The sequence below is a fragment of the Cherax quadricarinatus genome, chromosome 44, assembly GCF_038502225.1.
Source record: "Cherax quadricarinatus isolate ZL_2023a chromosome 44, ASM3850222v1, whole genome shotgun sequence".
NCBI lineage: Eukaryota > Metazoa > Arthropoda > Malacostraca > Decapoda > Parastacidae > Cherax > Cherax quadricarinatus.
This window is the reverse complement of record NC_091335.1, coordinates 4,415,609-4,428,553: the sequence shown is the minus strand read 5'-3', so window position 1 is coordinate 4,428,553 and position 12,945 is coordinate 4,415,609. Positions and strand designations below refer to the sequence as shown.

The 12,945-nt window shown below is 49.4% G+C and overlaps 1 protein-coding gene across 1 annotated transcript; it reads left to right on the top strand.

Annotated features, from left to right (window-relative positions):
• The first annotated feature begins 4,816 nt into the window (after nucleotides 1–4,816).
• On the top strand, nucleotides 4,817–12,861 carry LOC138853946 (putative cyclin-dependent serine/threonine-protein kinase DDB_G0272797/DDB_G0274007). Its single transcript, XM_070093874.1, is given in 8 exon segments — nucleotides 4,817–4,999; nucleotides 5,479–5,711; nucleotides 5,775–5,942; nucleotides 5,944–6,070; nucleotides 6,256–6,334; nucleotides 6,337–6,544; nucleotides 11,809–11,825; nucleotides 12,695–12,861. Coding segments are annotated over 8 exon segments (1,182 nt in total).
• Nucleotides 12,862–12,945: the final 84 nt, after the last annotated feature.

Below are 12,945 nucleotides of genomic sequence, written 5' to 3'. Positions count from 1 at the left end.
GGAGAGAGAGGCACAAGAGAGGGAGAGAGAGGCACAAGAGAGGGAGAGAGAGAGTGGAAGAATGAGAGGCAGGGAGAGAGAGGCACAAGAGAGGGAGAGAGACGCACAAGAGAGGGAGAGAGAGTGGAAGAATGAGAGGCAGGGAGAGAGAGGCACCAACTGTAAGAGAGCCATCAACTGTGTGACAACAGCATCAAGTGTGATGACAGACATCAAGTGTGATGACAGACATCAAGTGTGATGACAGACATGAGCGGCTAGAAAGATAATCGTCAAGATACTAGAGGAGACTTCAGGATCATGGTGCTAGGGGAGACTTCTGGGTCATGGTACTAGAGGAGACTTTAGGGTCATGGTGCTAGGGGAGACTTCAGGATCATGGTGCTAGGGGAGACTTCTGGGTCATGGTACTAGAGGAGACTTCAGGGTCATGGTGCAAGAGGAGACTTCAGGGTCATGGTGCTAGGGGAGACTTCAGGGTCATGGTGCTAGAGGAGACTTCAGGATCATGGTGCTAGGGGAGACTTCTGGGTCATGGTACTAGAGGAGACTTCAGGGTCATGGTGCTAGAGGAGACTTCAGGGTCATGGTGCTAGGGGAGACTTCTGGGTCATGGTACTAGAGGAGACTTCAGGGTCATGGTGCTAGAGGAGACTTCAGGGTCATGGTGCTAGGGGAGACTTCAGGATCATGGTGCTAGGGGAGACTTCTGGGTCATGGTACTAGAGGAGACTTCAGGGTCATGGTGCTAGAGGAGACTTCAGGGTCATGGTGCTAGAGGAGACTTCAGGGTCATGGTGATAGAGGAGACTTCAGGGTCATGGTGCTAGAGGAGACTTCAGGGTCATGGTGCTAGAGGAGACTTCAGGGTCATGGTGATAGAGGAGACTTCAGGGTCATGGTGCTAGAGGAGACTTCAGAGTCATGGTGATAGAGGAGACTTCAGGGTCATGGTGCTAGAGGAGACTTCAGGGTCATCGTGCTAGAGGAGACTTCAGGGTCATGGTGCTAGAGGAGACTTCAGGGTCATGGTGCTAGAGGAGACTTCAGGATCATGGTGCTAGAGGACACTTCAGGGTCATGGTGCTAGAGGACACTTCAGGGTCACGGTGCTAGAGGACACTTCAGGGTCATGGTGCTAGAGGAGACTCTAGGTTCATGGTGCTAGAGGAGACTTCAGGGTCATGGTGCTAGAGGAGACTTCAGGATCATGGTGCTAGAAAAGACTTCAGGGTCATGGTGCTAGGGGAGACTTCAGGGTCATGGTGCTAGAGGAGACTTCAGGGTCATGGTGCTAGAGGAGACTTCAGGGTCATGGTGCTAGAGGAGACTTCAGGGTCATGGTGCTAGAGGAGACTTCAGGGTCATGGTGCTAGAGGAGACTTCAGGGTCATGGTGCTAGGGGAGACTTCAGGGTCATGGTGATAGAGGAGACTTCAGGGTCATGGTGCTAAGGGAGACTTCAGGGTCATGGTGCTAGGGGAGACTTCAGGGTCTATGTGATAAAGGAGACTTCAGGGTCATGGTGATAGAGGAGACTTCAGGGTCATTGTGCTATTGGAGACTTCAGGGTCATGGTGCTAGAGGAGACTTCAGGGTCATGGTGCTAGAGGAGACTTCAGGGTCATGGTGATAGAGGAGACTTCAGGGTCATGGTGATAGAGGAGACTTCAAGGTCATGGTGCTAGAGGAGACTTCAGGGTCATGGTGATAGAGGAGACTTCAGGGTCATTGTGCTAGAGGAGACTTCAGGGTCATGGTGCTAGAGGAGACTTCAGGGTCATGGTGCTAGAGGAGACTTCAGAGTCATGGTGATAGAGGAGACTTCAGGGTCATGGTGCTAGAGGACACTTCAGGGTCATGGTGCTAGAGGAGACTTCAGGGTCATGGTGCTAGAGGAGACTTTAGGGTCATGGTGATAGATGAGACTTCAGGGTCATGGTGCTAGAGGAGACTTCAGGGTCATGGTGATAGAGGAGACTTCAGAGTCATTGTGCTAGAGGAGACTTCAGGGTCATGGTGCTAGAGGAGACTTCAGGGTCATGGTGATAGAGGAGACTTCAGGGTCATGGTGCTAGAGGAGACTTCAGGGTCATGGTGATAGAGGAGACTTCAGGGTCATGGTGACAGAGGAGACTTCAGGGTCATGGTGCTAGAGGAGACTTCAGGGTCATGGTGCTAGAGGAGACTTCAGGGTCATGGTGATAGAGGAGACTTCAGGGTCATGGTGACAGAGGACACTTCAGGGTCATGGTGCTAGAGGAGACTTCAGGGTCAAGGTGCTAGAGGAGACTTCAGGGTCATGGTGCTAGAGGAGACTTCAGGGTCATGGTGCTAGAGGAGACTTCAGGGTCATGGTGCTAGAGGACACTTCAGGGTCATGGTGCTAGAGGAGACTTCAGGATCATGGTGCTAGAGGAGACTTTAGGGTCATGGTGATAGAGGAGACTTCAGGGTCATGGTGCTACAGGAGACTTCAGGGTTATGGTGATAGAGGAGACTTCAGGGTCATTGTGCTAGGAGACTTTGGGTCATGGTGCTAGGAGGGCTTCATGGTCATGGTGCTAGAGAGACTTCCCAGGGTCATGATGCTGGAGACTTCCAGGGTCATGGTGCTAGAGGACACTTCAGGGTCATGGTGATAGAGGAGACTTCATGGTCATGGTGCTGAGGAGACTTCCAGGGTCATGGTGCTAGAGGAGACTTCAGGGTCATGGTGCTGGGAGAGGGAGACTTCAGGGTTGTGGTGCTAGAGAGGAGACTTCAGGGTCATGGTGCTGAGGAGACTTCAGGGTCATGGTGCTAGAGAGGAGACTTCAGGGTCATGGTGCTAGAGAGACAGGAGGGTCATGGTGCTAGGGGAGACTTCAGGGTCATGGTGATAGAGGAGACTTCAGGGTCATGGTGCTAAGGGGAGACTTCAGGGTCATGGTGCTGGGAGACTTCAGGGTCTATGTGATAAAGGAGACTTCAGGGTCATGGTGCTAGAGGAGACTTCAGGGTCATTGTGCTATGGAGACTTCCAGGTCATGGTGCTAGAGGAGACTTCAGGGTCATGGTGCTAGAGGAGACTTCAGGGTCATGGTGTAGAGGAGACTTCAGGGTCATGGTGATGAGGAGACTTCAAGGTCATGGTGCTAGGGAGACTTCAGGGTCATGGTGATAGAGGAGACTTCAGGGTCATTGGCGCAGAGGAGACTTCAGGGTCATGGTGCTGAGGAGACTTCAGAGGTCATGGTGCTAGAGGAGACTTCAGAGTCATGGTGATAGAGGAGACTTCAGGGTCATGGTGCTGAGGGGACACTTCAGGGTCATGGTGCTAGAGGAGACTTCAGGGTCATGGTGCTAGAGACTTTAGGGTCATGGTGCTAGAGGAGACTTCAGGGTCATGGTGCTAGAGGGACAGACTTCAGGGGGTCATGACATAGGACCTTCAGGGTCATGGTGCTAGAGGAGACTTCAGGGTCAAGGTGCTAGAGGAGACTTCAGGGGTCATGGTGCTAGAGGAGACTTCAGGGTCATGGTGCACAGGGAGACTTCCAGGGGTCATGGTGCTAGAGGACACTTCAGGGTCATGGTGCTAGAGGAGACTTCAGGATCATGGTGCTAGAGGAGACTTTAGGGTCATGGTGATAGAGGAGACTTCAGGGTCATGGTGCTAGAGGAGACTTCAGGGTTATGGTGATAGAGGAGACTTCAGGGTCATTGTGCTAGAGGAGACTTCAGGGTCATGGTGCTAGAGGAGACTTCATGGTCATGGTGCTAGAGGAGACTTCAGGGTCATGGTGCTAGAGGAGACTTCAGGGTCATGGTGCTAGAGGAGACTTCAGGGTCATGGTGATAGAGGAGACTTCATGGTCATGGTGCTAGAGGAGACTTCAGGGTCATGGTGCTAGAGGAGACTTCAGGGTCATGGTGCTAGAGGAGACTTCAGGGTCATGGTGCTAGAGGAGACTTCAGGGTCATGGTGCTAGAGGAGACTTCAGGGTCATGGTGCTAGAGGAGACTTCAGGGTCATGGTGATAGAGGAGACTTCATGGTCATGGTGCTGAGAGACTTCAGGGTCATGGTGCTAGGGGAGACTTCAGGGTCATAGTGCTAGAGGAGACTTCAGGGTCATGGTGCTAGAGGAGACTTCAGGGGTCATGGTGCTAGAGGGAGACTTCAGGGTCATGGTGCTAGAGGAGACTTCAGGGTCATGGTGATAGAGGAGACTTCAGGGTCATGGTGCGAGAGGAGACTTCAGGGTCATGGTGATAGAGGAGACTTCAGGGTCATGGTGACAGAGGAGACTTCAGGGTCATGGTGCTAGAGGAGACTTCAGGGTCATGTGCTAGAGGAGACTTCAGGGTCATGGTGATAGAGAGACTTCAGGGTCATGGTGACAGAGGACACTTCCAGGAGTCATGGTGCTAGAGGAGACCAGGGTCAAGGTGCTAGAGGAGACTTCAGGGTCATGGTGCTAGAGGAGACTTCAGGGTCATGGTGCTAGAGGAGACTTCAGGGTCATGGTGCTGAGGAGACTTCAGGGTCATGGTGCTAGAGACTTCAGGGTCATGGTGCTAGAGGAGACTTCAGGGTCATGGTGATAGGGGAGACTTCAGGGTCATGGTGCTAGAGGAGACTTCAGGGTCATGGTGATAGAGGAGACTTCAGGGTCATGGTGACAGAGGAGACTTCAGGGTCATGGTGCTAGAGGAGACTTCAGGGTCATGGTGCTAGAGGAGACTTCAGGGTCATGGTGATAGAGGAGACTTCAGGGTCATGGTGATAGAGGAGACTTCAGGGTCATGGTGACAGAGGACACTTCAGGGTCATGGTGCTAGAGGAGACTTCAGGGTCAGATGAAGGTGTGAAAGGCCAACAACAACAACAACAACAACAGCAACAACAACAACAACAACAACAACAACAACAACAACAACAACAGCAACAACAACAACAACAGCAGCAGCAGCAACAGCAGCAACAACAGCAGCAGCAACGCAGCAACAGCAAGGCAAGCCCAACAGCAGCAACAGCAGCAGCGCGGCGCAGCAGCAACAGCAACGGCGGCAGCAGCGCAGCAGCAGCAGCAGCAGCAAGGCAGCAGCAGCAGCAGCAGCAGCAGCAGCGGCAGCAGCAGCGGCAGCAGCAGCGGCAGCGGCAGCAGCGGCAGCAGCAGCAGCAGCAGCAGCGGCAGCAGCGGCAGCAGCAGCGGCGGCAGCAACAAGCAGCAGCAGCGGCGGAGCGGCAGGCGGCAGCAGCAGCGGCAGCAGCAGCGGCAGCAGCAGCGAGGCACGGCAGCAGCAGCGGCAGCAGCAGCAGCAGCAGCAGCAAGCAGCAGCAGGCGGCAGCAGCGGCAGCAGCGGCGGCGCAAAGCAGCAGCGGCGGCGGCGGCAACAGCAGCAGCAGCAGCAGCAGCGGCAGCGGCAAGCAGCAGCAGCAGCAGCAGCAAGCAAGCAGCAGCACGGCAACAGCAGCAGCAGCAACGAGCAGCAGCGGCAGCAGCAGCAGCAAGCAGCAGCAGCAGCGGCAGCGGCAGCAGCAACAGCAAGGCGCAAGCAACGGAACAGCAGCAACACGGCAGCAGCAGCAGCAGCAGCAACAAGGCAGCAGCAGCAGCAACGCAGCAGCAGCAGCAGCGGCGGCGGCAGCGGCAGCAGCAGCAGCAAGGCGGAGCAGCGGCGGCAGCAGCAGCAGCAGCAGCAGCAGCAGCGGCAACGCGGCAAGCGGCAAGGCAGCAGCAAGCAACGCCAGCGCAGCAGCAGCAGGCACGGCAGCGGCAGCAGCAGCGGCAAGCGGCAGCAGCAGGAGCAGCAGCAGCAGCAGCAGCAGCAGCAGCAGCAGCAGCAGCAGCAGCGGCAGCGGCAGCGGCAACAGCAGCAGCAGCAGCAGCAGCAGCAAGCAGCGGCAGCAGCAGCAGCAACAGCAGCGGCAGCGGCGGCAGCAGCAGCAGCAGCAACAGCGGCAGCAGCAGCAGCGAGCAGCACGCAAGCAGCAGCAGCAAGCAACAGCAAGGCAGCAGCAGCAACAGCAGCAGCAGCAGCAGCGCAGCAAGCAGCAGCAGCAGCAGCAGCAGCACCGGCAAGCAACAGCGGCAAGGCGGCAAGCGGCAACCGGCGGCAGGCGGCAGCAACAGCAGCGGCAGCGAAGCGGCAGCAGCAGCAGCAGCGAAGCAGCAGCAGCAGCAAGAAGCAGCAGCAGGCAGCGGCAGCAGCGCAGCAACGGCAGCAACAGCGGCAGCAAGCAACAGCAGCGGCAGCAGCAACGCAGCAGCGGCAGCAGCAGCAGCAAGGCAAGCAGCAGCAGCAGCAGCAGCGGCAGCGGCAGCAGCAGCAGCAGCGGCGGCAGCAGCCCAGCAGCAGCAGCAGCAGCAAGGCAACCCAACAACAAGGCAGCAACAGCAACAACACAGCAGCAAGCAGCAACAGCAACAACAACAACAGCAACAACAGCAACAGCAACAGCACAACAGCAAAACAGCAACCCAGCAACAACAACAACAACAACAACAACAACAACAACAACAACAACAACAACAACAACAACAACAACAACAGTGGTATATAATAACAGAACACCATCAGACTCTGGCTTCCCTGATCTTATTTTAGCAGTGTTGGTGTTAACACTGCCACGGTCCCCTACACTACTTTTCTCTTGCATGGTTTGACAAGGTTAAGGATCCCTAGCTTTATTGTAGCAAGCTATTTACAGGTTAAGGATTCCTAACTTTATTGGCAAGCTAGGCTATTACCTACATCAGCTCATTTGAAACGCATTTTTATTGTTATGAGACATACAAGTAGGAACAGGATGAAGTTGGAGCCATCTGTGGGCCAGCATTTTCATTTGATCAACTGACGTTATCTCGTTGACATCATTATGCTGAACAGATATGTTCCATACTCAGGAGTCATCCTGGGTATGTATGATCTCAGATGGAGTGATGTTCTGGAGAAGGGAAGGGTACAGCCAGAGTGAAGTTGCTGCTTTCTGCCCGTCTTGTGGCATAAAAGCTTGTTTCGCGCTGTCCTCGAAGTGGATCCAAGTGTGGTATTTTGACAATATTGGCCTTGTACATAACAGTAAGGCCACCCACATCCCTCCTATGTTGAAGGCTCTGCTGAAATGACAGATCCATCCATCTCTCTGTCTCTCTCTCTCTCTCTCTCTCTCTCTCTCTCTCTCTCTCTCTCTCTCTCTCTCTCTCTCTCTCTCTCTCTCTCTCTCTCTCTCTCTCTCTCTCTCTCTCTCTCTCTCTCTCTCTCTCTCTCTCTCTCTCTCTCTCTCTCTCTCTCTCTCTCTCTGTCTCTCTCTCTCTCTGTCTCTCTCTCTCTGTCTCTCTGTCTCTCTCTGTCTCTCTCTCTCTCTCTCTCTCTCTCTCTCTGTCTCTCTGTCTCTCTGTCTCTCTCTGTCTCTCTCTGTCTCTCTCTGTCTCTCTCTCTCTCTCTCTCTCTCTCTCTCTCTCTCTCTCTCTCTCTCTCTCTCTCTCTGTCTCTCTCTCTCTCTCTCTCTCTCTCTGTCTCTCTCTGTCTCTCTCTGTCTCTCTCTGTCTCTCTCTGTCTCTCTCTGTCTCTCTCTGTCTCTGTCTCTCTGTCTCTGTCTCTCTCTCTCTCTCTCTCTCTCTCTCTCTCTCTCTCTCTCTCTCTCTCTCTCTCTCTCTCTCTCTGTCTCTCTCTCTGTCTCTCTCTCTGTCTCTCTCTCTCTCTCTCTCTCTCTCTCTCTCTCTCTCTCTCTCTCTCTCTCTCTCTCTCTCTCTCTCTCTCTCTCTCTCTCTCTCTCTCTCTCTCTCTCTCTCTCTCTCTTCTCTCTCTCTCTCTCTCTCTCTCTCTCTCTCTCTCTCTCTCTCTCTCTCTCTCTCTCTCTCTCTCTCTCTCTCTCTCTCTCTCTCTCTCTCTCTCTCTCTCTCTCTCTCTGTCTCTCTCTCTCTCTCTCTCTCTCTCTCTCTCTCTCTGTCTCTGTCTCTCTCTCTCTCTCTCTCTCTCTCTCTCTCTCTCTCTCTCTCTCTCTCTCTCTCTCTCTCTCTCTCTCTCTCTCTGTCTCTGTCTCTCTCTGTCTCTCTCTGTCTCTCTCTCTGTCTCTCTCTCTCTCTCTCTCTCTCTCTCATGGTTTCCTCTTGTCCTCTTCTTTCTTCTCTTCTCTTCCTCTCTCTTTCTCTCTCTCTCTCATTTTCTCTCTCTCTTCATCTCTCTCTCTCTCTCTGTCTCTTCTCGCCCAGTCTCTCTCTCTGTTCTCTCTCTTTTCTTGGCCTCTCTCTCCTCTTCTCTCTCTCTCTCTCTCTCTCTCTCTCTCTCTCTCTCTCTCTCTCTCTCTCTCTCTCTCTCTCTCTCTCTCTCTCTCTCTCTCTTTCTATCTCTCTCTCTCTCTGTCTCTCTCTCTCTCTCTCTCTCTCTCTCTCTCTCTCTCTCTCTCTCTGTCTCTCTCTGTCTCTCTCTGTCTCTCTCTGTCTCTCTCTGTCTCTCTCTGTCTCTCTCTGTCTCTCTCTGTCTCTCTCTGTCTCTGTCTCTCTCTTTTTTTTTTTTTTTTTTTTTTTTTTTTTTTTTTTTTTTTTTTTTACAAGGGTTTGACAAGGTTAAGGATCCCTAGCTTTATTGACAGCTATTTACAGGTTAAGGATTCCTAACTTTATTGGCAAGCTAAGAGCTGTTACCTTCATTTGAAAGCATTTTTATTGTTATGAGACATACAAGTAGGGAACAGGATGAAGTTGGAGCCATCTGTGGGCCAGCATTTTCATTTGATCAACTGACGTTATCTCGTTGACATCATTATGCTGTACGAATGTGTTCCATACTCGAGTCATCCTGGGTATGTATGATCTCAGATGGAGTGATGTTCTGGAGAAGGGTACAGCCAGAGTGAAGTTGCTGCTTTCTGCCCGTCTTGTGGCATAAAAGCTTGTTTCACGCTGTCCTCGAAGTGGATCCAAGTGTGGTATTTTGACAATATTGGCCTTGTACATAACAGTAAGGCCACCCACCCTCTCTCTCTCTCTCTCTCTCTCTCTCTCTCTCTCTCTCTCTCTCTCTCTCTCTCTCTCTCTCTCTCTCTCTCTCTCTCTCTCTCTCTCTCTCTCTTTCTATCTCTCTCTCCCCATTTCCTTCCATGTTTTTCTATGTTCATTTTTCTCATCACACACACACACACACACACACACACACACACACACACACACACACACACACACACACACACACACACACACACACACACACACACACACACACACACACACACACACACACACACACACACACACACACACACACACACACACACACACACACACACACACACACACACACACACACACACACACACACACACACACACACACACACACACACACACACACACACACACACACACACACACACATAGAGGCATAATAACGACATACAAAATACTGAGAGGACTTGACAAGGTGGACACTGACAGTGTTCCAGAGATGGGACACAGCAACAAGGGGTCACAATTAGAAGCTGAAAATTCAGATGAGTCACAGGGATGTTAGGAAGTATTTCTTCAGCCACAGAGTTATCAGGAATTGGAACAATCTAGAGAGTGATGTAGTGGAGGCAGGATCCATACTAAGCTTTAAGAATAGGTACGATAAAGCTCATGGAGCAGGAGTAACCAGCAAAGAGGCGGGGCCAGGAACTGCTAATCGAACCCTTCAACCACAAATAGGCGAGTACATACACACGAGTGGACACACCAGAAGACAGTAGCAATATTTCCTTTCTCTGTCAGTGTTCTCCTGGGAACTGTTAGTTGACAGCTCTGTGTTCCAACAGTCCCTGGAAGAACATTATCAGGCCAGAGGATGTTATCATCATTTTCTGTTTGTCGAAGCTTTCGTGCTCAGCCAGCTCCTCAGGTCACATATATACCTCTAAATACGGTGCTCACCTAGGCCAGGTACTCACCCATCCATGAGTGTGGTACTAGGATGGTACTCTCGCTCTAGAATCTCACTCTACATCCATGGGTAACCCTGGGGAGGTCTCCCAACACTTATAAACAACACTGTTTTCAGGTCAAGTTACTTTGAGACCGAAATCAATAAACAACATTTGGGGTAACCTCAATGTTACCCCAAGACAACAAGAGCAGCAGCAGCTGTCTGACACATCATCTCCACCTACAACTCTCTCCACTGACAAGTGGAAAGATTGCAAGCAAGGAACAAGAGTCAGTGGAAAAAGAGAAGTGCAATTTTCACAGTGACTCCTGATACCTTTATTGTGGTGTCATGCTGATACCTTTATTGTAGTGTCATGCTGATACCTTTATTGTCGTGTCATGCTGATACCTTTATTGTAGTGTCATGCTGATACCTTTATTGTGGTGTCATACTGATACCTTTATTGTGGTGTCATGCTGATACCTTTATTGTAGTGTCATGCTGAAACCTTTATTGTGGTGTCATGCTGATACCTTTATTGTGGTGTCATGCTGATACCTTTATTGTAGTGTCATGCTGAAATCTTTATTGTGGTGTCATTCTGATACCTTTATTGTGGTGTCATGCTGATACCTTTATTGTAGTGTCATGCTGATACCTTTATTGTAGTGTCATGCTGATACCTTTATTGTGGTGTCATGCTGATACCTTTATTGTAGTGTCATGCTGAAACCTTTATTGTGGTGTCATGCTGATACCTTTATTGTCGTGTCATGCTGATACCTTTATTGTGGTGTCATGCTGATACCTTTATTGTAGTGTCATGCTGAAATCTTTATTGTGGTGTCATGCTGATACCTTTATTGTCGTGTCATGCTGATACCTTTATTGTCGTGTCATGCTGATACCTTTATTGTGGTGTCATGCTGATACCTTTATTGTAGTGTCATGCTGAAATCTTTATTGTGGTGTCATGCTGATACCTTTATTGTAGTGTCATGCTGATACCTTTATTGTCGTGTCATGCTGATACCTTTATTGTGGTGTCATGCTGATACCTTTATTGTAGTGTCATGCTGAAATCTTTATTGTGGTGTCATGCTGATACCTTTATTGTAGTGTCATGCTGATACCTTTATTGTAGTGTCGTGCTGAAACCTTTATTGTGGTGTCATGCTGATACCTTTATTGTAGTGTCATGCTGAAATCTTTATTGTGGTGTCATGCTGATACCTTTATTGTAGTGTCATGCTGATACCTTTATTGTAGTGTCATGCTGAAACCTTTATTGTGGTGTCATGCTGATACCTTTATTGTAGTGTCATGCTGAAATCTTTATTGTGGTGTCATGCTGATACCTTTATTGTCGTGTCATGCTGATACCTTTATTGTAGTGTCATGCTGATACCTTTATTGTAGTGTCATGCTGATACCTTTATTGTAGTGTCATGCTGATACCTTTATTGTAGTGTCATGCTGATACCTTTATTGTAGTGTCATGCTGATACCTTTATTGTAGTGTCATGCTGATACCTTTATTGTAGTGTCATGCTGATACCTTTATTGTAGTGTCATGCTGATACCTTTATTGTAGTGTCATGCTGATACCTTTATTGTAGTGTCATGCTGATACCTTTATTGTGGTGTCATGCTGATACCTTTATTGTAGTGTCATGCTGATACCTTTATTGTAGTGTCATGCTGATACCTTTATTGTAGTGTCATGCTGATACCTTAGTTCGTAGTTTAAACCATTGACTTCATTTCCCAACTGTTGAAATAAGTAATCCTCTTTGTTTAAAGTATCGTATGGTTCCATAAGCGTAAAACATCGCTTCTGTCTTCCATTGAGGAAGACAGAAGCCTTATTTTTTTATAATTGATAGATTTAGCATATACTTTTTCTTCTTTTGCAGGTTTCAGAAAATTCTGCGTATTTTTCTCTTCCGCCTCTCATTTCTTTCCTCTCCTCTTCCCCTCTCTCTCGTTCTCTTCAACTGTTACGTTTTCTGTCGCTCAGTTTTTTTTTTTTTTTTGCAATCTATTTTCACATCTCTCCACCTAACCTCTGATTCTCCTTCCCCATTCTCTCTTAAACCATTATCTATTCACTTCTTCCCTCTCATTCGTCAGTCTTATATCTTATCATCCTTTTCAAGACCCTGTGTTATAGCCTTTTCAAAACCTGTGTTATAGCCTTTTCAAAACCCTGTGTTATAGCCTTTTCAAAACCCTGTGTTATGGCCTTTTCAAGACCCTGTGTTATAGCCTTTTCAAGACCCTGTGTTATAGCCTTTTCAAGACCCTGTGTTATAGCCTTTTCAAGACCCTGTGTTATATCCTTTTCAAGACCCTGTGTTATAGCCTTTTCAAGACCCTGTGTTATGGCCTTTTCAAGACCCTGTGTTATAGCCTTTTCAAGACCCTGTGTTATAGTCTTTTCAAGACCCTGTGTTATATCTCTATCATTCTTCCCGGTGTTTCATATCATTATCTCTGTTGATTCACTTCCCGCTGTACCACTGGCACTCTTATGGGTCAAAAATTTCTGTGAATCCCATTTCATAGGCGCTGCGTGGTCCCTGAGGGTTTAGTGCCCACACATATGAACGATTTTGGTTCTGTTGTGGTGTGGTAAGATGGTGATAGTCGTGATGGTGTAGCACGTTTAGATGGTGTCAGTGGTGTTATGATGTAGCAATGAATGACATCATCATCCTTGTCATCATTACTGGCATCATCACACCCGACCAGAAGCTTGCCTCCAGAATACTGGGAAGTTTACTTACTCTTTCCACGCAGTTGGGATTAACTTCCCAGCTGCGTGGAAACCATTAGAGGGTCATGTAACTCCTGAAGTGGACCTGGGGGAGGAGAGTGGGAAAGTATTCAGGCTCGACACCAGAGAGGAGAGCGAGGATCCAGTACCATTTGTTTCTAACCTTCTCTCAACCTCTGGTCGAGTCTGATACACTATATCTGTCAGTCTCCACAAGCTTCACTTCGTCTGAGTAATAATTTTCACTTTGTATCGTGCGTTTCTCTTTACATGT